The 20025-nt window shown below is 42.8% G+C and overlaps 1 protein-coding gene across 4 annotated transcripts in view; it reads left to right on the forward strand.

Moving 5' to 3' along the window:
• The window catches only part of SEMA5A (semaphorin 5A), a 492799-nt gene that overhangs the window by 463413 nt on the left and 9361 nt on the right, over positions 1–20025 (forward strand). For 3 of the 4 annotated variants that reach the window (XM_082622624.1, XM_082622623.1, XM_082622625.1), the window contains 6 exons: positions 919–1144; positions 2385–2603; positions 6103–6273; positions 7792–7947; positions 9357–9404; positions 14182–14393. In XM_082622624.1, coding sequence (XP_082478750.1) covers positions 919–1144; positions 2385–2603; positions 6103–6273; positions 7792–7947; positions 9357–9404; positions 14182–14393 — 1032 coding nt within the window. The remainder of the gene's footprint in view (positions 1–918; positions 1145–2384; positions 2604–6102; positions 6274–7791; positions 7948–9356; positions 9405–14181; positions 14394–20025) is intronic. The other variant, XM_082622626.1, reaches the window with a different exon arrangement.

Consider the following 20025-nt stretch of genomic DNA (forward strand, 5'->3'; position numbering starts at 1 on the left):
ATGGCTGCTGAGCCTGCACGTCTGGAGCCTGTGCTCCACAATGGGAGAGGCCACAACAGTGAGAGGCCCACGTACTGCAAAAAAAAAAAAAAAAGAAAAAAAAAAGTATGGCCATAATTGAATGTATTATATGTTGTGGGTTTTCCCTCTAATGAAACATCTAGTGCTATGTTCCAGGTCAAACCCTGTGCCCCTTAGATTTGGTAATGTTTCTGAAGACATAATGTTTAAAATTCTTGCCAGATTAAGAGGCCTAAATTTCACCGCCCAAAAATGGCATGTCCCAGTTGCAGGGTCCTCCCCACTGTGCTTACAATGGAGGTAGCTGGTACTGGGGAAGGGAGGTGAGACTGAAAAATGCCAACAATGTATTAACTTGGGAAATCTTGTGAAAATTTCTTATAGACCAAAAGTTATCATGTATTGTGTTATCAACTGGAAAGCTACCATTCTAACACTTTGAATCTGTGGTCCAGAGCTTAAAATATAAATCTCAGACTGAACATAATGAGGTCCAAAAATCAAATTCTGATTCCCTCATTTTAACTATAATCTTAAAAAAAAAAAAAAAAAAAAAAAGCTAAAGTTAACGTTAGAATATTCAGCATTTTGGGTCACTTATCAATGAAAGGAAGATGATTTGGGGGGAATCACCATTTTTATTCACATACAATTACATTTATTATCTCATTCTCATTGTTGATGCAGAAACTGTGCAGATTTCTTTGCAGTTAACTTGAACACCGAACATCTCTTAAATGCCTAATTTGACCAAAAAATGTCCTTTTAACTTTGCAGAGTAGCTGGTGGGTGTCAGGACCTGAAGTTTTAGAGAGCCTTCTCCTTCACTTAAGGAAGGATGCCCCTGGCTCTATTTCTGCAGTATGATAAGCATACTTCATGTGTTTTCTCCTCCAGGAGTACCAGCCTTGTAATACCAACCCATGCCCTGAGCTGAAGAAGACCACACCCTGGACACCCTGGACACCTGTCAACATCTCTGACAATGGGGGCCACTACGAGCAGCGATTTCGGTACACGTGCAAGGCCCGCCTGCCTGATCCAAACTTGCTGGAAGTGGGAAGGCAGAGAATTGAGATGCGGTACTGTTCTAGCGATGGAACCAGCAGCTGCTCCACCGACGGTGAGTAAGCGACTCTGTAGGGACTGACTCGCTTCCAGAGACAGGTGTTCTGTCTTATCTCTAAGTTCATAGAAGAGCCCAGTTAAACTAAAATGTAACTGGGCTTCCAGTATTTTATTTGCTAAATCTGACAACCCTGTTTCCAGTTCAGTCACTTATTCCCTTATTTCAGAGCAGGCTGTGAACTTACTTCTTATGACATCAAAGTAAAAAAAGAGAAAATGAATGACATGGTTTCTTTAACTTTATTCTCTTAACTGAACATATATTTTTTAATCCTTCCATTCTCAGATACATATAAAACCAACACTAATATTCATTTTAAATGATATAAACTAAGGAAATATTTTGATACACATTTATAAAAGACTTCTTATATTTCCTCCAAAAGTATATTGTGGGAATGGCTTAAAAAATACTTCATCCTTCTTGTGTCTTAATGGCTTCAAGTTCTAATGACTAGCCATATGTTTTGGTATTGATATCTTTAGAATACAAAATTGGACCTGTTTGCCTCTGATCACATGAAATTAGGCTAAATTGTGTGTTCTTTATTGATTAACCACAAACTACTCTCTCGTCAGAGAAAATGGTTTCTAATCTATTTTCTCTGAAGAGCATCTGCCTAGGTTTCTGAGCCAGAATTTTTAAGTAGACAACCAAGACACTTAACAGTGGATAGAACTGTTCACACATCTGTCTTCTCACATTTCCCCAGAACTTCATGGCATACTTTGAGAGTTTTTTGTTAAAACTTGTGTCACACTGCCTACCTTTGAGAAAATGACTGAATATTTTTTTCATATTTTAAGTCAGTAGGCATTTCCATCAAAATGAACATGAATTGCACAAGGACAATTTGTTGTAGAATTCCCAATGGAAGTGAGAAAGGTGTATTTTCTTTGTAAGAAATTTCTCAGAACAATAAGTGACCTATTAACCAAAAAACCCTATTACCTGTATAAGGACTTTGCTACATTGACAAATTGAGTACTTAGTTGCACCCCTGTTAATAGCAACTGCAGAGAAAGAAGCTTGAGTTATAGGAGATTATCATGTAAAATGCAATTTTATTTTTATTTAGTTTTGTGCTTCTGAGGTGTGTAAAGAGTGTTCCACTGATATTTGAGAGTATAGTTGCAGAAGCAAAGCAGACAGTGCTACAGAATGAAAGTTAGTTTGGACTCTGGTTACTCTAAGAGTTCCTAACAGAATCGTGCTTTGGCCATTTCTCTTACAGGCCTTTCTGGTGATTTCCTGCGTGCTGGGAGATACTCTGCCCACACTATCAATGGGGCCTGGTCAGCCTGGACCTCGTGGTCACAGTGCAGCCGAGATTGTAGCAGGGGCATTCGCAACCGGAAGCGTGTTTGCAACAATCCGGAGCCCAAGTTTGGGGGCATGCCTTGCCTGGGCCCCTCCCTGGAATACCAGGAATGCAACATCTTGCCGTGCCCAGGTGAGTGGATCGAGTAATCTGGAAAAGACCGAAACATCAAGGGCCTTGGAAGACTTTCTCACTCAGCTTCCCTGGCTTTATGTTTGAGACATAATTTGTGGTAGATAGATAGATAGATATAAATATAGATGTAGATGTAGATATAAGTGTAGACATAGATATCGATGTAGATATAGATGTAGATATAGATGTAGATATATAACAGTTATAAATATAGATACAGATACAGATGTAGATAAAGATATAGATATAGATAGATATATTCTTCCAACTTCATTGGTATAAAGACAGATATCACCTAGGCTGGATTATGTTCATCTATTTCTTCTGCTTTAACAGAAACTGAAGTATTCTCAGGAGCCCCTCTAAGGGATCATGGCCCCAAGCACTGCATCTCTTGAGAAGTGGGCTGGGCTGCTATGGTCCAGAGAGTGGTATCCTGTCTTTAAACTGGAGGTTGGTCCCTCCCAGACTCTGATGTGCCCAGCTCCTCCTGGAACTGACCTCCCTCCATACCACAGAGTCCTCACCAGAGTGACAGTTATCAGGGATAGCCCAGCAGGGCCTTGCCAAGCCTGTCCCTGGTGCTCTCAGCTGACAGGGGTCTACATCCTCCTGAGGTCAGTCCTCTAAACATGCAGCATCCTCTCCTGGAGACCCACAGGAGCTGTGTTGTCTGGGTCTTCCTCCTGACCCCTGGCTTTTCATTCTGCGGGCTTCCCACACAAGCGCAGGGTTAATAAAATGACCTTAAGGAGCCCCCTCGCCCCCGCTTAGGGCGTTGTTTGCTAATACAGCCCCGAAGGCTCCTCTGTCACCTTTAATGCTCTAACCATCTGTGCCTTCCTCTTGCCCTGGCTCTGATCGCAGCTCTGTCAACTGGATCGCTTCCCCCTGACCTTCCCACAGTCAGAAGATCTTTAATTTAACCCAATGCCTCACGGCCATTCTGAGTGCTGGCCTCTGGCTGTGCATCCTGCCTTTTGACTTTGTCACAGTGACCACCCAAGGAGGGCAGGGCCATCTCACTCACAGCAGTGCCCTCAGCTCCCAGCGTGGGCCTGGCACACACTCGAAATAACTCTCAGTGATGGTTATTGAATGATGAGAAAATAAGCAGTTGGTTACTTGATCTTCCTTTCTTTATTCATTCAGTTTTTCAGCAAACATTTTTGGATCACCTGCTGTGTGCTATTCACTGAGTAAAGAAAGACACAGTGACCTGGTCCAGGTCAGAAAGGAACTTAAGAGTTTAGTGAGGAAGTATCCTGTGAATAATGTCAACCCAGTATGGTTGGGTTGATGACAAGATGCAGTGGCTACATCAGCTGGGGACCCATGGAGCTGGAATCATGGCAGCTATACCAAGCAGGCTGCCCCTGGACTGGGTCTTGAGGGACAGATGGGAGTTGGCCATATAGACAAGCAGGGGTGGGGCATGAGGGGTCATTCCAAATACTGTGTACATTGGTCTTAAAGGCACAGACCGCTGCAAATATAGCATCTTTTTCAGTTGGTACAAACAACTTTCTGAGTTCCTTAAACAAGGAACTGGATTGTGGCAGTACTTAGTGAGCATCTATTAGATGGATGGATAGATGGATAGATGGATGGATGGATGGATGATGGAAGAATCAACATGTACATTAAACTGAAAATACAGTTCCCAGCTTTGTGGCTGGGTCACTCAGTAATGTTCCTGCTCCTCCAGCTGCTCCAGTCCTCCTCCACTGTCTCTGCCTGAGTTTCTCCAGTCTCAGGAGATGCTTCCCTCCAAACTACCCAGCTTTCCTGGCCAAGTGATGCTGAGGGGCTGGGAAAGGTCACAGAGACATGTCTTTCCCACAGCCCCAGCCTGGAGAATGGAAGGGCTCCTCCCCGGGGGCTGAGAGGGGACCCCTGGGACAGCATGATTAGATGAGGATCCATCCTGTAAAGTGGGGGAGGGAAAGCCACATGGGAAAGTCAGGATCCCTCCATCCACTCCGCCTCCCCAGGCTCCAGACACAGGTCCATGCTGCCGTTGGCTGAATGTACCGACTCCTCCAGATGCTCGGATGCTGCCCTGGCCTCTGAGTGCAAGGCTCAGGCCCGTGTCCGAGACATCCCATTAACATGATCTAGTGGCTGTTTTTATTTTCGTTGATGTGATGGTCAAGGCAGTATCATGTACACGTAACCTTAATGTCTTGAAATAGCTCTGTCCTCGTCTTCTTTTCGAGAGCCAAGTTTCCACAGAGGGTTGTGAAAATATTCAGAGTGGCCCTCCTCACTTTCCACTTGGGAATGCATGAGTTCAGGGGGTTGAGTGGGGCAAATGTCAATTCTCTCTCCCACTTCCTAGAAAATTCCTAACACAGGCCAGGCTGCAACTCAACAGGGAGGGGTTGGAAGAGCTCAGGGCTTTGGATGTTGAGCAGCCCGGCCAGTTATAGGCTATTTTTACCTCATTTCGGATGCTTTCCTCCCTATGCATTTACTCCTCCTTTATCCTCTTGGGTCCACAAGAAACAGTTACAAAGGGGTGGTCTATTTTCTTTAAAAACAAGTTTTCTCATTATGATTAAGTTTGAAAATAAATCGAAGACCTGAGAAATATAAAACTACCTCTTAAATTAATCAATGAAAAATTCGATCTCCAATTCTAATGTGGATCAAAACTTGCAGTAAGGTTTGGAAGTTGAGCCCATGTTGAAATGATCCTCTTTCTTCTGTGGTTTGGTCTAACTAGTACTTTCACTGACATAATTTATTCCCAGCATTAAGAAATAGCTTGGTCTTTCTCCATCACTCCTTTTTCTCAATTCGTGTTTGATTCAGAACTGATTCCAGACCTTGGCTGACAAAGGACAGCAGATGGTTTTTTGTTCCTAAGTCATATTCCAATTCAATAAGATAATTTATTTCTTCTTTATTATGAAAACAGTAAGTACAAGGAAGAAGGAACAGTGAGTGAGAATCTCATGGAGGGGAGACCTTTTGAATCAAAGTGAATTTGGACAGGCGTGTGTTCTGTGGATGACATCAGTTAAGTACCTATGGTGTGCTAAGAACACTCCTTGCCTCTCTGTCCATGAAATCTTTGAGTCCACAGTTCTGTAAACTGCAAGTGACACAAAAGGAGGATAAGACACTGGTTCTGTCCTGGGCGACTGGCAGAGGTAGCGCTCGCTGGGGCTTCACCTGAACAACTAGAGAACATTGTTCTGTAGTTCATGGTCTTTCCCAGAGACTGGCTTTTGTACTGCAGATGTACATGCACTCCTTGGTCATCCTCGTGCTTGTATTTTACATGCTTAGAACTATTTCCTGAAAGAATAGGAGGGACTGAAGAAGCGTAGGGAGGAATGTGAAAAACCAGCTGGAAGATCCTGAATCCCCTCCTGTGATGGTCCGTGGTGTGCACAGTACATTCGCACAGTGCAGACTCTCTCTGTAGCCACATCACCAGGGTCAGATGTGGATTTCAGAAGCGGTGTGACTTTGTGTCCCTTCCCAGTGGATGGCGTGTGGTCTTGCTGGTCCTCCTGGTCAAAGTGCTCAGCGACATGTGGAGGTGGACATTACATGAGGACCCGCTCGTGCACAAACCCGGCCCCTGCCTATGGAGGCGACATCTGCCTGGGCCTGCACACGGAAGAGGCTCTCTGCAACACGCAGCCCTGCCCCGGTAAGCAACCCGGCCAGGCCCGTGCAGACAGCAGGGCAGACTCACCCTTTTCCTGATATACAAATGGTGAAATGATGAAACCACATCACGATAAGACCAAAAGAGGGGAACACGTCAATGCCGCACTAGTGCCGGTGATGTGACCTCGTAATACATTGTCCTGCAGTGGAATCATTCTCAGCACGCTGTAGTTGCAGAACTAGTTGCAGAAACCGGTGATAACCAAGTGTTCTTAAAATATTTAGGCTGGTAATGGGAGCTGACATTTAGTTGCTGAGAATCAAGGTGGGGAAGTAGGAGAGCCCTTGTGAAGTGGCTTCACAGGAATCCCCCCAGGACCGTGGGCATGGGGGTTCTGGGCTCCGAGGACAGCTGGCCCGTGTGCCCAGTGGATGCCCTACAGCAACCCTCCCCATCCAAAAATTAGCTTCATTTTCTGCCATGTATGGACCACTTGGAATGAAAATGAGACAATCTCTTCTGAGTCTAACTTCGACTTTGAAACACACACACACACACACACACACACACGTTTTTAACTAGCTCCTGCAAACTTTCCTTGAAGGTTCCATGTATACTGAAAAGTGCCTAGAAACCAGATTCTCAGTCATCCCCAAAACTGGCACTATCCACATTTCTAAGGAAAAATTATACCCTTTAAAATGGATCAAAACATAATTTTGGTTGCCAAATTTAATTTAAAAGAGGAAAAAGCCAAGCTGCATAGAAAAACATTATTTTACTTTATTAATATTTCATAAATAATATTGAGAGTTCATTTTTTAACCTCCTTACATAAAATGAGTATTAATTCTCTCTTTTCACACATCTGTAGGTCCGGTGGATTAACACATCTTAGCAAATCTTCCTTTTTGGGGTAAAGTGACTTTAGCTAGTTCATCTTTTGGCTTTGACGACTTGTGTGTGGATGTGCTTCAGTGGCAGTAAACAAGGGATAGAGTGAATTCTACCACAAGTACAGCCTGCCTTTGGTGTACTGACCCTGCAAAGTTGTTTTCACAACTGGAAAGAAAGTATCTGTAGTAGCTTGAACCCCTTTCACAACCAGGACTTTCTCATTAACACACTGTCATTTCTCTTGCTTGGGCACTGAGGCCTGTAGAAATTTTCTGGATAAGGATTTCAGTGTGACCCCGTAGGAATGGGGTCTGCATTGATGATCTCTTCCCCACCAAGGAAGGGTCATGCACAGCCAGGCTTCATGCATTAGCTTATGGAGTGTCTAATACAGTTAATTTAGAGCATTAAAATAATGTGAGTTTTAGAAAATATATTTTAAGCACATTATTTCTAATCAAAGGTATATGAGTTCTTTTATTCTTGCTCCTTTGTATTTTATTTACTGGACTGGTCATAAGATACAAGTCCATCTTATTTATACACAGACCCACTATAAACATCATATGAAACCTTAATGTACATAAGCTGACCCAACTTCCAGGTTGATGGATCTTAGTGGGTCTTGTTGCTGCATCTCCTGTCTTCTGGCCGCTGCAGAGAGCTGGTCGGAGTGGTCAGAATGGTCCGAGTGTGATGTGTCTGGAGTCCAGGTCCGCATCCGCCAGTGCATCCTTCTGTTCCCCGTGGGCAGCCAGTGTTCCGGAAACACCACGGAGAGCCGGCCCTGTGTTTTTGATTCCAATTTCCTCCCAGGTAAGAGGGGAGATGCTTATTAGTGCGAACAAAATCATTTCCAATATTTTGAGAGGCAATGATTCGTAGGTGGGAGTTTTATCTGTTCTATGAGGTCCTGTTGCTAAAACAGAGATGATTCAATCCACTCTTGTGGTTTCAAGGTGATTATAGATTTGTAGATAACTGTGTCTGTAGACTTGAATTTAGGCCATGAGTTTTAAGGTATTTTTAAGCACAATGTCTTCTACAATTTATTGCCTATAACACAGTCATAATAGTTTGTTCAAAAAATGAAAATAGGCTATTTGGTTACTTTAATATTAAGTTAAATGCTTTGGCAAGGTTGTGCATATGTGTTTGCACAGAGAAAAGAGAGCCATTCGCTTCATACAACCTTAGTTTATTTGGGAAAATGGAAGGCTGTCCTTGCTCTCGTCTTGGAGAAGAGGTTGGTTTGGCCCTTTGGCTACAGGCTTTTCCATGTGAAATCGATGTTTAGTTATTAGTGATAGCTAGTCACCCATCACATGCTCACTGTAGGCATGGGCTAGATACTTACAAATCATTTCATATATGCCCACCATGTGCCTTAGCACTCTGATGTGGGCCAAAAGCAGAGACTAACCTCTTACAAGGTAATAACAGGGAATGCCTTGTTTTCCTTCACTAAAGGAAAGATATTATTTTAGAAAAAAACTATCAGCTTCAGCCTCAAAATGTGCCTCAATCTTCTGTGGTCTAGAACTGCAAGTGTGTTTATTGTTGTTTCCTTCTCAACCATAGACATATTTTTAATTCTTGTTAACGAATGAGAAATAAATACAGGAGAGAATAGTGTTTCTGGATTCTTGAAATGGTGTTCATCCTTGGGGTTAAACATTTAGGTGGATCTCTCCTTTTATTGGCATCCTACTTGTCAGTTTCACATGGGGCATGGCAAAGATCATGAATGGGCTCCGAGTAGGAAGATTATTTGTTTTGGCAATTTCCTCTGAGCTCTGGTGGAGTGGTTCCCCTCCCCAGGGAATGTGACAACACTGACTTTGATGAGACAAAAAGTCTGAGGCAGAAATACTACAGACAAACACTGTGGGGTTCCAGCTGGCAGAATACATTGTAACAGAAAATCAGCACATATGCCAGCCTTATTTTGAAACTAGTGCCCTGGTTTCAACCCAAGGGACCATAGCATTTTCTTTCTGTAATAATGAATCTCACCCCTTTCCAATCAAGGTGACCTTGACCAAATACATCTCCGGTTGGTTAAAAAAAAAAAAAAAAGAGAAAGATGTTTTTAAAAACAATCAGGTTTTTGGAAACTGACTCACATAAAACTCAAAATCATTAGACATTTCATAAATGAATCATTAATGTGATCTGCCTTCCCTACACCCTTTATACATTGTGATTAAACTTTGTTTTCCCAGAAGTATCTGTGGCAAGATCCAGCAGCGTAGAAGAGAAAAGGTGTGGAGGTAAGTTCTTTTTTTTAATTAATTTCAGGTATTTTCCAGTCATTTCTCTTCCCATATGTTTCATATGATGTTTCTGCTACTGGCCAAGAAAAAAGTAAAATAAAACTTGAGAAACTCCTGAATCCAAACACCTTATATTGTGGCAGTAGACATGCTAAGGAGTCCACATTTGACATCTGTATCAGTGGTTCTCAGGGGGTCCTTTGACCAGCATCAACAGTAACACCTGGGAACTTGATAGAAACACAGATTCTCAGGCTTTACCACCATCTACAGAGTCAGAACCTCCCTGAGAGGGGCCCAGCACTCTGTGGCTTAATAAGCTCTTCAGGTGTGTCTAGTGGACATAAGCTTTATGGCCCAGTGATCTTAGTATTAGCTTCAGTTAGATTTCCTATGAGTAAAACAGAATTCAACCATTTTCTTTATATTTATAGTGCAAATCCATGGAAGCCAGCCTCAAATCTCCGAACTGCTGAAATGATAAAATGTCAGAATTTTATTATGGGCAAAAGGCTGTACCTATATCTCTAGAGATATTTTTCTAACTTCCTGCAACACTGAATGACAGAAATCACATTCTCTGGGTCAAATCCATGCTTTTGGACTTTCCCATCTATTTCTATCCTGTTTGGATGGGAGTGGCTGACTGTCCATTGATCAGAGCCCAGCCCTGCTCCACCTTTGGTGTCAGAGCCAAAAACCACACACAAGACCAGCATCTTCATGTGTGTAGCTGATGACTATTCCTAACCATTTCTAACATAATCCATTCCAGCGGGAGGCCCCAGGCAGCTCAACCCAATGGGCTTTGGTCTCTCACACTCAGAAGGAATCTGGATTTTCATTGGTGTGTTTTAGGAATGTACTTAGTTTTTAACTACACTGGTTAAGCATCTGCTATCTGTGACGCTCTATCTGTTTAGTCAGCCATCTGTTAATCCATTTGTTCAATCATCTTTCCTGAGCACCCACTCTGTGTCAGTTTTGTGAGGCGTGTTGAGCTTACAGTGGGGACTGAAACAGCCCCAGCCCCTCTGGAACCAAGTCATATCCCAAGAAATCCCTGTGCCTGAGAAGAGCAGTGTCTGGTGTCTGACTGGGTCAGTTCAGTGAGCCACTACTTGGGGATCTGGCTGCAAGATGAATGTTGGCTGGTTCACATAAAAAGAATTATAGCTGTAGTATTTTTAGGTCGGCAGTCACTGTGTGCAAGACACCGTAGAGGTATCCTATTTCATCCTCACAAAGAGCATTCACGTGGGTGCCACAGCCCACTGTTCTTTATGTAAAACCCTTGGAGGTAGAGCAGGGTTCGGAAGTCAGCATTCTTCAAATTATAGATGGGTAATACGGGTCATATAAGGTATGACACTGCGAGGTCTGGGGGTTGCACTCTGTAACCAACCTCTTTAATGACGTTGCCGTGAAATGTAGGTGAAGTGAAGCTGCCAATCATCCTGGTTCTGCAGCAAATGATCAGGTCAGCTCAGGCTTCGCTGCCAGGTGAGTGATGAAAAATCAGTTTTCAGGGAATTTTTCCTTTGGGGAATTGTAGAAAAGGAATAGCAACCACGTCTTTTTATCTGTATTTTATAAATAGGGATCATGAGGGTCAGAGAGGTTCACACAAACAGTCAAAGTGAAGCCAGGTTTGGATCCAGGCAGTGGGATCCCAGCGTGAGCTTTAAGCCCGGAGCACCACGAGCAAAGGGTCCTGGTGCTGAGTGTCCCAGAGGAGGGTATCTGGGGTATGCAGCCACAGCAGCCCTGGCCAGGCGACACTCTTGGACAACACCCAGGGTCGCCACCAGAGCAGAGCTTGTAGAGAGTATACCTGCCCCGACGGAGGTCAAGGCAGAACCTGGGGGCAGCCAACATGCCCTCCAGGCCTAACACAAGTTCAAAAACCACTTTCCTCGGCCAGCCTTTTCAGGGTTAAGATACAGGAGTCCTGCCAAGGCCTTGAGCACCCAGGAGGACATGATGCCGAAGGCTCACTTGCATCCTAAAATGCAGCTTCTGCGTGTTTGAACCAGCTGCACCAAAGGTGCACCAAATCAAGCCTTGAGGCGCTATTGATTCAATCATAGAAACTTTAATTACTCTATAATATTCAGAACCAATCGTTTAGATCTTAGGCTGCTGACATTGACACAGCAGAGTAGGTGGGTAAGAGGTCAGATGGGGCTAATTGTGGGACTGAGAGGTAAAAACAATCACCTAGCAAGGATGTTTGGGGACGCTTTTTTCAGTTTGTTGAGAAGAATCAAACTTTGCACAGAAAATCAGCCAGTTGAATTGACTGGGTAGTTGGTTTCTATTCTAGCTTTACTGACCAAAATCAACAGCAATAAAACATTGTATTCAAAGCAAAGAGCCACGCTAAGCAGATTCAAGAGGTTTAATGGGCTCGATTTTTCACTTATGCAGAAAAAATGTAGGCCTATTGAAATGTTCCAACTTAGCTATTTTTAGTTGCATGAGACACAAAGACTGTATAATCATCATAAAGATGTCAGCTGGCCCTAGCCTTCCCCAGGCACCTGCAAGAATGATTCATTTGACTAATAACAAAGTACCTGCATAGGGAGAGAGTCATACATCTTCTATATATTATTTTATCAGTGCAGCAGAAGTACTTTTATCCATATGCTGCATTGACCCTGGGGGGTCCAAACGGCTAAAGTATCGAGAGATGACAACAGGTATGAAATCACTCTTGCTTATCTTGAGGGCAACTTCAGGGTTAGAGTAGAAGCTTCTAGCAGTTGCTGGTAGAATGGCCCCTGGATGCTTTATCCAGCTGTCCCAGGTTCAGCCCTAGAGTCTTCAGGAACAGCCAAAGATTTAGTGATTCCTTCCACTTTGTTAAACGAGTGACAGGATAATCAAGAAGTGAAAAATTGAGGTGGATGTCAGGGAGTGGGTGATATCTGTGGAATGTTCTAGTAATGCCCTCCTGGATTATCCAGCTCCAGGTGCTGAAGACACCTGAGGCGTGTGTTAGGAGTCACCTGTTTGGAGTCTCAGTGTGGGTGGAGTACATTGGTTACGGTTCAGAGAACAGAGGACGAGGCTGCCTCTCCACACTGTGTTCATCCACCTCCTGGAGCGAATCTATCTCCCAGGGCCCAGGGCCCCGAAACACAGTGTCCAAGAACAGCAAAGGGGCACAGCTTAAAGGGAGAAGCTTAGAGGGTTTAGGGACGGATAAAGGATGCTCCACCTGTGCTGTGGATCCCAGGTGAGGCGAGGACAGCTCAGAGGGTCCTCGGGAGGATCCCAGGTGTTTAAGGAGAAAACATCCCAGAACCTGGGTGTGGTAGACAAATTCACGGGTCTTCTCTCTCCGAGAGCCCTGGGGACCTCCCCACGTGGCCCAGCAGTCTCACCCGGCATCCACAGGGGTGCCCAGCAGGCATCTTCAGTGGTCCCATTTGGGTGCAGGGAGAGCAATGGTGTCACTCAGCCCTCTGGTGGTGCATGGAGGGGACACCTTGGAAGAAAAGCCAGATCCCCAGGATGTGCAGTAGAGACACAGGGACAAGAACACTTAGGCAACTGGTTAGCTATACGGTGCCAACACAGCATAGAAAAATTGAGGTCCTGTTTTGCTTTACCTGATTTTCAATAATTTCAGCTTCATGGTCATGGCTCAGATGTTGTCTTTATTCCCTGAAAGGCTTAAAATTTTGATTGTAAAGTGTTTTACCAACACACAATGAATATCTTTTTTTCTTCTGTTGCTCTTTGTCAGAGATTAAGCAGTTCTTGGTTAAGCTACCTTGATGTCAGTCAAACCAATCCTGTCTTAGAGACCTGAGTCCATGTCAGCTCGTTTTTTCAACATTGTGTATTTATAACTCAAATAAAATAACTTAAAGATGCTATTAGATAGAAAAAAAACTGTAAAAAAAAGAGGGTCATTTCATGACCATTAATAGATCATATTCCTTTGACACAAATCCTTTGTTTCTTTGGAGTAAGCCATTTTTTTATAAGGTCTCCAAAATACAATGTGAGTGAATAAATAGTACCCAGGATAATATTTACAACACGCACACACAGCATGCAAGTGCGCAGAGTGTCTCTGGAAGAGCACAGGAGAAGGTGGTGACAGTGGTTTCCTCTCAGAAAGAAAAAATGATTTATTCTTGTATATCCTTTTGCACTTTTTTTTCATGCAATCAAATGTTATACAATATGTGTATCTTCATATTCCAAAAAATGTAATGGAAAACATAAGAACGATATAATGGGAAACCATTTTTAAATAAAATGAAATGATAAAGGAGGGGGAAATAGTCGGGCTTGCAGGTGAGCAGTGATTGGAAACACTAGATATATACTTGCTTTGTTCCCGGGACACAGCCAGGCTGCAAGAAGGGACTCAGCCTGTTCAGGAAAACGGAAAACATGTTCCCTAGAAACCCCCCAGACCACAGATCATGCTGCACTTGAAACAGAAGAATGGTCTCTTACAAGCCTTTAAAGAAAAAAGTGTCTCTGCTAGCATATTTGGTGATCTTTAAAAGATCACCATATTATATGGTGGTTATAATCCATAAGAGCGTTGACTTAAACTACACTGAGCTCGCTGCAGAGAAGTGTCTTGGCGGCCACGACATTTCAAAGGAAGGCCCTCTGATTTTCTGAGTTTTAGAAGGAGTGTGGAGCTTTCCATTGCATCCTTCTCTTTTCCTCTGAGCCCACTGAGCTGGGGAGGAGCGCGTCCTTTTCCAGGATGGCCTCACTTTTGATGCTGTCTTCCCAGAGTTCAACTTGTTCCACATGATCGCCGTGGGACTCAGCAGCTCCATCCTGGGCTGCCTCCTTACGCTGCTTGTCTACACCTACTGCCAGCGGTACCAGCAGCAGTCCCACGATGCCACCGTCATCCACCCCGTTGCGCCTGCCCCTCTCAACACCAGCATAACTAACCACATCAACAAACTGGACAAGTATGACTCGGTGGAGGCCATCAAGGTAAGGAATCAGCAGCCTCTGCTGCAGCCACGTGTGCAGAGAAGGCGGGTGGACCCTGACGGCAAAGCTCAGTAGTGGTGGCATAGGTGACAGGGTGGGGGACAAGGTAGATGACTCCCCTTATTTTTTTTAATTTTTATTTTATATTGAAGCATAGTTGATTACCAACATTGTGTTAGTTTCAGGTGTACAGCACAGTGATTCAGTTATACATATACATGTATCTATTCTTCAAAATTCTTTGGATGACCTGCCTTATTTATTTATTTATTTATTTATTTATTTTTAACATCTTTATTGGGGTATAATTGCTTTACAATGGTGGGTTAGTTTCTGCTGTATAACAAAGTGAAACAGCTATATGTATACATATATCCCCATATCCCCTCCCTCTTGCGTCTCCCTCCCACCCTCCTTATCCCACAACTTCAGGTGGTCACAAAGCACCAAGCTGATCTCCCTGAGCTATGCAGCTGCTTACCACTAGCTATCTATTTTACATTTGGTAGTGTATATATGTCCATGCCACTCTCTCACTTCATCCCAGCTTACCCTTCCCCCTCCCCATGTCCTCAAGTCCATTCTCTACGTCTGTGTCTTTATTCGTGTCATACTGTTAGGTTCTTCAGAACCTTTTTTTTTTTTTTTAGATTCCATATATATGTGTTAGCATATGGTATTTGTTTTTCTCTTTGTGACTTACTTCACTCTGTATGACAATCTCTAGGTCCATCCACCTCACAACAAATAACTCAGTTTTGTTTCTTTTTATGGCTGAGTAATATTCCATTGTATATATGTGCCACATCTTCTTTATCCATTCATCTGTCGATGGACACATAGGTTGCTTCTGTGTCTTGGCTATTGTACGTATATAGAGCTTCAGTGAACATTGTGGTACATGACTCTTTTTTTGTTTGTTTGTTTTTTTGCGGTACACTGGCCTCTCACTGTTGTGGACTCTCCCACTGCGGAGCACAGGCTCTGGACATGCAGGCTCAGCAGCGATGGCTCACGGGCCCAGCCACTCCGTGGCATGTGGGATCTTCCCAGACCGGGGCACGAACCCGTGTCCCCTGCATCGGCAGGTGGACTCTCAACCACTGGGCCACCAGGGAAGCCCCCTACATGACTCTTTCTGAATTATGGTTTTCTCAGGGTATATGCCCAGTACTGGGGTTGCTGGGTCACATGGTAGTTCTATTTTTAGTCTTTTAAGTACCCTCCATGCTGTTCTCCATAGTGGCTGCATCAATTTACATTCCCACCAACAGTGCAAGAGGGTTCCCTTTTCTTCATACCCTCTCCAGCATTTATTGTTTGCAGATTTTTTGATGATGGCCTTTCTGACTCATGTGAGATGACACCTCAATGTAGCTTTGATTTGCATTTCTCTAGTGAATACTGATGTGGAGCATCCTTTCATGTGTTTAATGGCAATCTGTATATCTTCTTTGGAGAAATGTTTATTTAGGTCTTCTGCCCATTTTTGGATTGGATTGTTTGGTTTTTTGATATGGAGCTGCATGAGCTGCTTGCATATTTTGGAGATTAATCCTTTGTCAGTTGCTTCATTTGCAAATATTTTCTCCCATTCTGAGGGTTGTCTTTTCATCTTGTTTATGTTTTCCTTTGCTGTGCAAAAGCTTTTACGTTTCATTAGGTCCCATTTGTTTATTTTTATTTCCATTTCTCTAAGAGTTGGGTCAAAAAGGATCTTGCTGTGATTTATGTCATAGAGTGTCCTGCCTATGTTTTCCCCCTAAGAGTTTGATGGTGTCTGACCTTACATTTAGGTCTTTAATCCATTTTGAGTTTATTTTTGTGTATGGTGTTAGGGAGTGTTCTAATTTCATTCTTTTACATGTAGCTGTTCTAGTGTTACCAGCACCACTTATTGAAGGGGCTGTCTTTTCTCCATTGTATATTCTTGCCTCCTTCATCAAAGATAAGGTGACCATATGTGCATGGGTTTATCTCTGGGTTTTCTATCCTGTTCCATTGATCTATATTTCTGATTTTGTGCCAGTACCATACTGTTTTGATTACTGTAGCTTTGTACTATAGTCTGAAGTCAGGGAGTCTGTTTCCTCCAGGTCCGTTTTTCTTTCTCAAGATTGCTTTGACTGTTCGGGGTCTTCTGTGTTTCCATACAAATTGTGAAATTTTTTGTTCTAGTTCTGTGAAAAAAGCCATTGGTAGTTTGATAGGGATTGTATTGAATCTGTAGATTGCTTTGGGTAGTGTAGTCATTTTCACAATGTTGATTCTTCCAATCCAAAAACATGATATAACTTTCCATCTGTTTGTATCATCTTTAATTTCTTTCATCATTGTCTTATAGGCCTTGTTTTTGTACCCATTCAGCCAGTCTATGTCTTTTGGTTGGAGCACTTAATCCATTTACATTTAAGGTATTTATCGATATGTATGTTCCTATTACCATTTTCTTAATTGTTTTGGGTTTGTTTTTGTAGGTGTTTTCCTTCTCTTATGTTTCCTGCCTAGAGAAGTTCCTTTAGCAGTTGTTGTAAAGCTGTCTTGGTGGTGTTGAATTCTCTTAGCTTTTGCTTGTCTGTAAAGAGTTTAATTTCTCTGTCGAATCTGAATGAGATCCTTGCTGGGTAGAGTAATCTTGGTTGTAGGCTTTTCCCTTTCATCACTTTACATATGTCCTGCCATTCCCTTCTGGCTTGCAGTGTTTCTGCTGAAAGATCAGCTGTTAACCTTATGGGGATTACCTTGTATGTTACTTGTTACTTTTCCCTTGCTGCTTTTTAATATTTTTTCTTTGTATTTAATTTTGATACTTTGATTAGTATGTGTCTTGTCATGTTTCTCCTTGGATTTAGCCTGTATGGGACTCTCTGCACTTCCTGGACTTGATTGACTATTTCCTTTCTCATATTAGGGAAGTTTTCAACTATAATCTCTTCAGATATTTTCTCAGTCCCTTTCTTTTTCTCTTCTTCTTCTGGGACCCCTATAATTTGAATGTTGGTGCGTTTAATGTTTTCCCAGAGGTCTCTCAGACTGTCCTCAATTCTTTTCATTCTTTTTTCATTATTCTGCTCATTATTTTTCATTATTCATTATTCTGTGCTAGTTATTTACACTATTTTATCTTCCAGGTCACTTATCTGTTCTTCTGCCTCAGTTATTCTATTGATTCCTTCTAGAGAATTTTTAATTTCATTTAGTGTGCTGTTCATTGTTGTTTGTTTGCTTTTTAGTTCTTCTAGGTCCTTGTTAAATATTTTTTCTATTTTCTCCATTTTATTTCTAAGATTTTGGATCATCTTTACTATCATTACTCTGAATTCTTTTTCAGGTAGACTGACTGTTTCCTCTTCATTTGTTTGGTCTGGTGGGTTTTTACCTTGCTCCTTCACCTGCTGTGTCTTTCTCTGTCTTCTCATTTTACTTAACTTACTGTGTTTGGGGTCTCCTTTTTGCAGGCTGCAGGTTCATAGTTCCCATTGTTTTTGGTGTCTGCCCCCGGTGGGTGAGGTTGGTTCAGTGGCTTGTGTAGGCTTCCTGATCAAGGGGACTGGTGCCTGTGTTCTGGTGGATGAGGCTGGATCTTGTCTTCCTGGTGGGCAGGACCACATCCGGTGGTTTGTTTTGGGGTGTCTGTAGCCTTATTATGATTTTAGGCAGCCTCTCTGCTAATGGGTGGGGTTTGTGTTCCTGTCTTGGTAGTTGTTTGGCATAGGGTGTCCAGCACTCTAGCTTACTGATCGTTGAGTGGAGCTGGGTGTTAGTGTTGAGATGAAGATCTCTGGGAGAGCTTTCAACAATTGATATTACGTGGGGCCGGGAGGTCTCTGGTGGACCAGTGTCCTGAACTTGGCTCTCCCACCTCCGAGGTTCAGACCTGACACCCGGCCGGAGCACCAGGACCCTGTCAGCCACATGGCAGACATCTCAACAGCCACAAAGGGAGCAAGCAAGCATTTTCTGATGTGCCTTTTAAGCTTTGCTGTTCCTGTGAAAAGGTGGCTTCTCATATTGGGAATTAGGTTAAAAATGGGACATGGAAATGGCAACAAATAAAATGCTGGAAACTATCGAGTGATTGGTCACCATCCAGATCTGCCTCCGCTGTGCCTCAGCATTCAAAGAGTGGTCCCACCAAAGAGAAGAGCTCCATGCTGAGGACCTGCACATGCTGAGCAGTGAAATGAGGACTGGGATTGGTCAATCAGATATACAGGTCCATTACAAGAGTCCCCAGGATGGCATCCTGAGAACAATTGTTACATTATTATAAAGACTATCTTCTAATAACTTTGAAGCATAATGAAGTTTCTTCAATTCTGTGTAATGTTGATGCTGGTGCAATTGGTGGGGGGAGGTGATGCATTGTGTTAAATTTCCTGAGTAGGTGATTAATAACACAGTGTTTCACCCAGAAATTTAGAGTGAATGACCAGTCTCCTTCTTGTTCTAAGGAAGAAAAGGTGGAAAAGGGGTGAGCCTGACAGATCTAGGTTCATGAGTCACTTACCAGCCAGGTAGACTTCTCCCAGGTATTCATACTAACTGAGCCTCCATTTTTTTCCTTGGTGAATTGGAGCTAATGAGAATAAAGTGAGGTAAATTATATGCAATGCCTTGAACACTGCCTGGAAAAATAAAAGTGGTTTTTATTTGAGGCATTTTGCATCCTGGTTCAGAGTACAAGTTACTTACTTCTTTGAACCTCAGTTTCTCCATCTTTAAAATGGGTTAACACTATGTACTCCTGTCTCATTGTTGTGAGGCTTAAATGGACTAAGGTACATGAAGCCCAGCATCCAGCAAATAACGGCTGTTGTTCTTACTGTGTCTACACAAGAGGTCAGGAATGTGGCTGGAAAGACATCACAGGCTCTTGTTACTGCACCCAACCTCCCCTACCACCCACATGAATGCAGGCAGTCCTCATGAGCTAAGTTACCTTCATTTTTTTCTTTTTTTTTTGTTTTCTCTTTTGTTCTTCCATTGCAGTGTAGTTGATTTACAATACTGTGTTAGTTTCTGGTGTACAGCAAAGTGATTCAGTTATACATACATATTCTTTTCTGACTTTTTCATTATAGGTTCTTACAAGATACTGAATCTAGTTCCCTGTGCTATACAGTAAATCTTTGCTTTTTATTTTATATATAATGGTGTGTATCTATTAATCCCATACTCCTCATTTATCACTCCCCCACCTTTCCCCTTTGGTAACTGTAAGTTTGTTTTCTATGTCTGTGAGTCTATTTCTGTTTTGTAAATAAGTTCATTTGTATTGGTTTTTAGATTCCAGATATAAGTGATATCATATGATATTTGTCTTTGTCTGACTTACTGCACTCAGTATGATAATCTCTAGGTCCATCCATGTTGCTGCAAATGACAATATTTCATTAAGTTACCTAAATTTTGATATTCCTGTTAAGTTGGTGGTTCCCCTTAATATTCTTAGGGAGTATGTGATGCCCTCTCTCTGCTATGATGGTTTCCTTTCAGTTTCCTTCCCATGTGGGAGTATGGAATATCTTCAGCCCTTACAGCTGCCACTGGTTGGAAGGTCTTGCATGCTGGGAGCTGCAGTGTTCACACTTGCCCTCCCCACCCCCGCCATGAGGCACCCACATGCACA

Source organism: Mesoplodon mirus (genome assembly GCF_964341445.2).
Source record: "Mesoplodon mirus genome assembly, chromosome: 5".
Lineage (NCBI taxonomy): Eukaryota > Metazoa > Chordata > Mammalia > Artiodactyla > Ziphiidae > Mesoplodon > Mesoplodon mirus.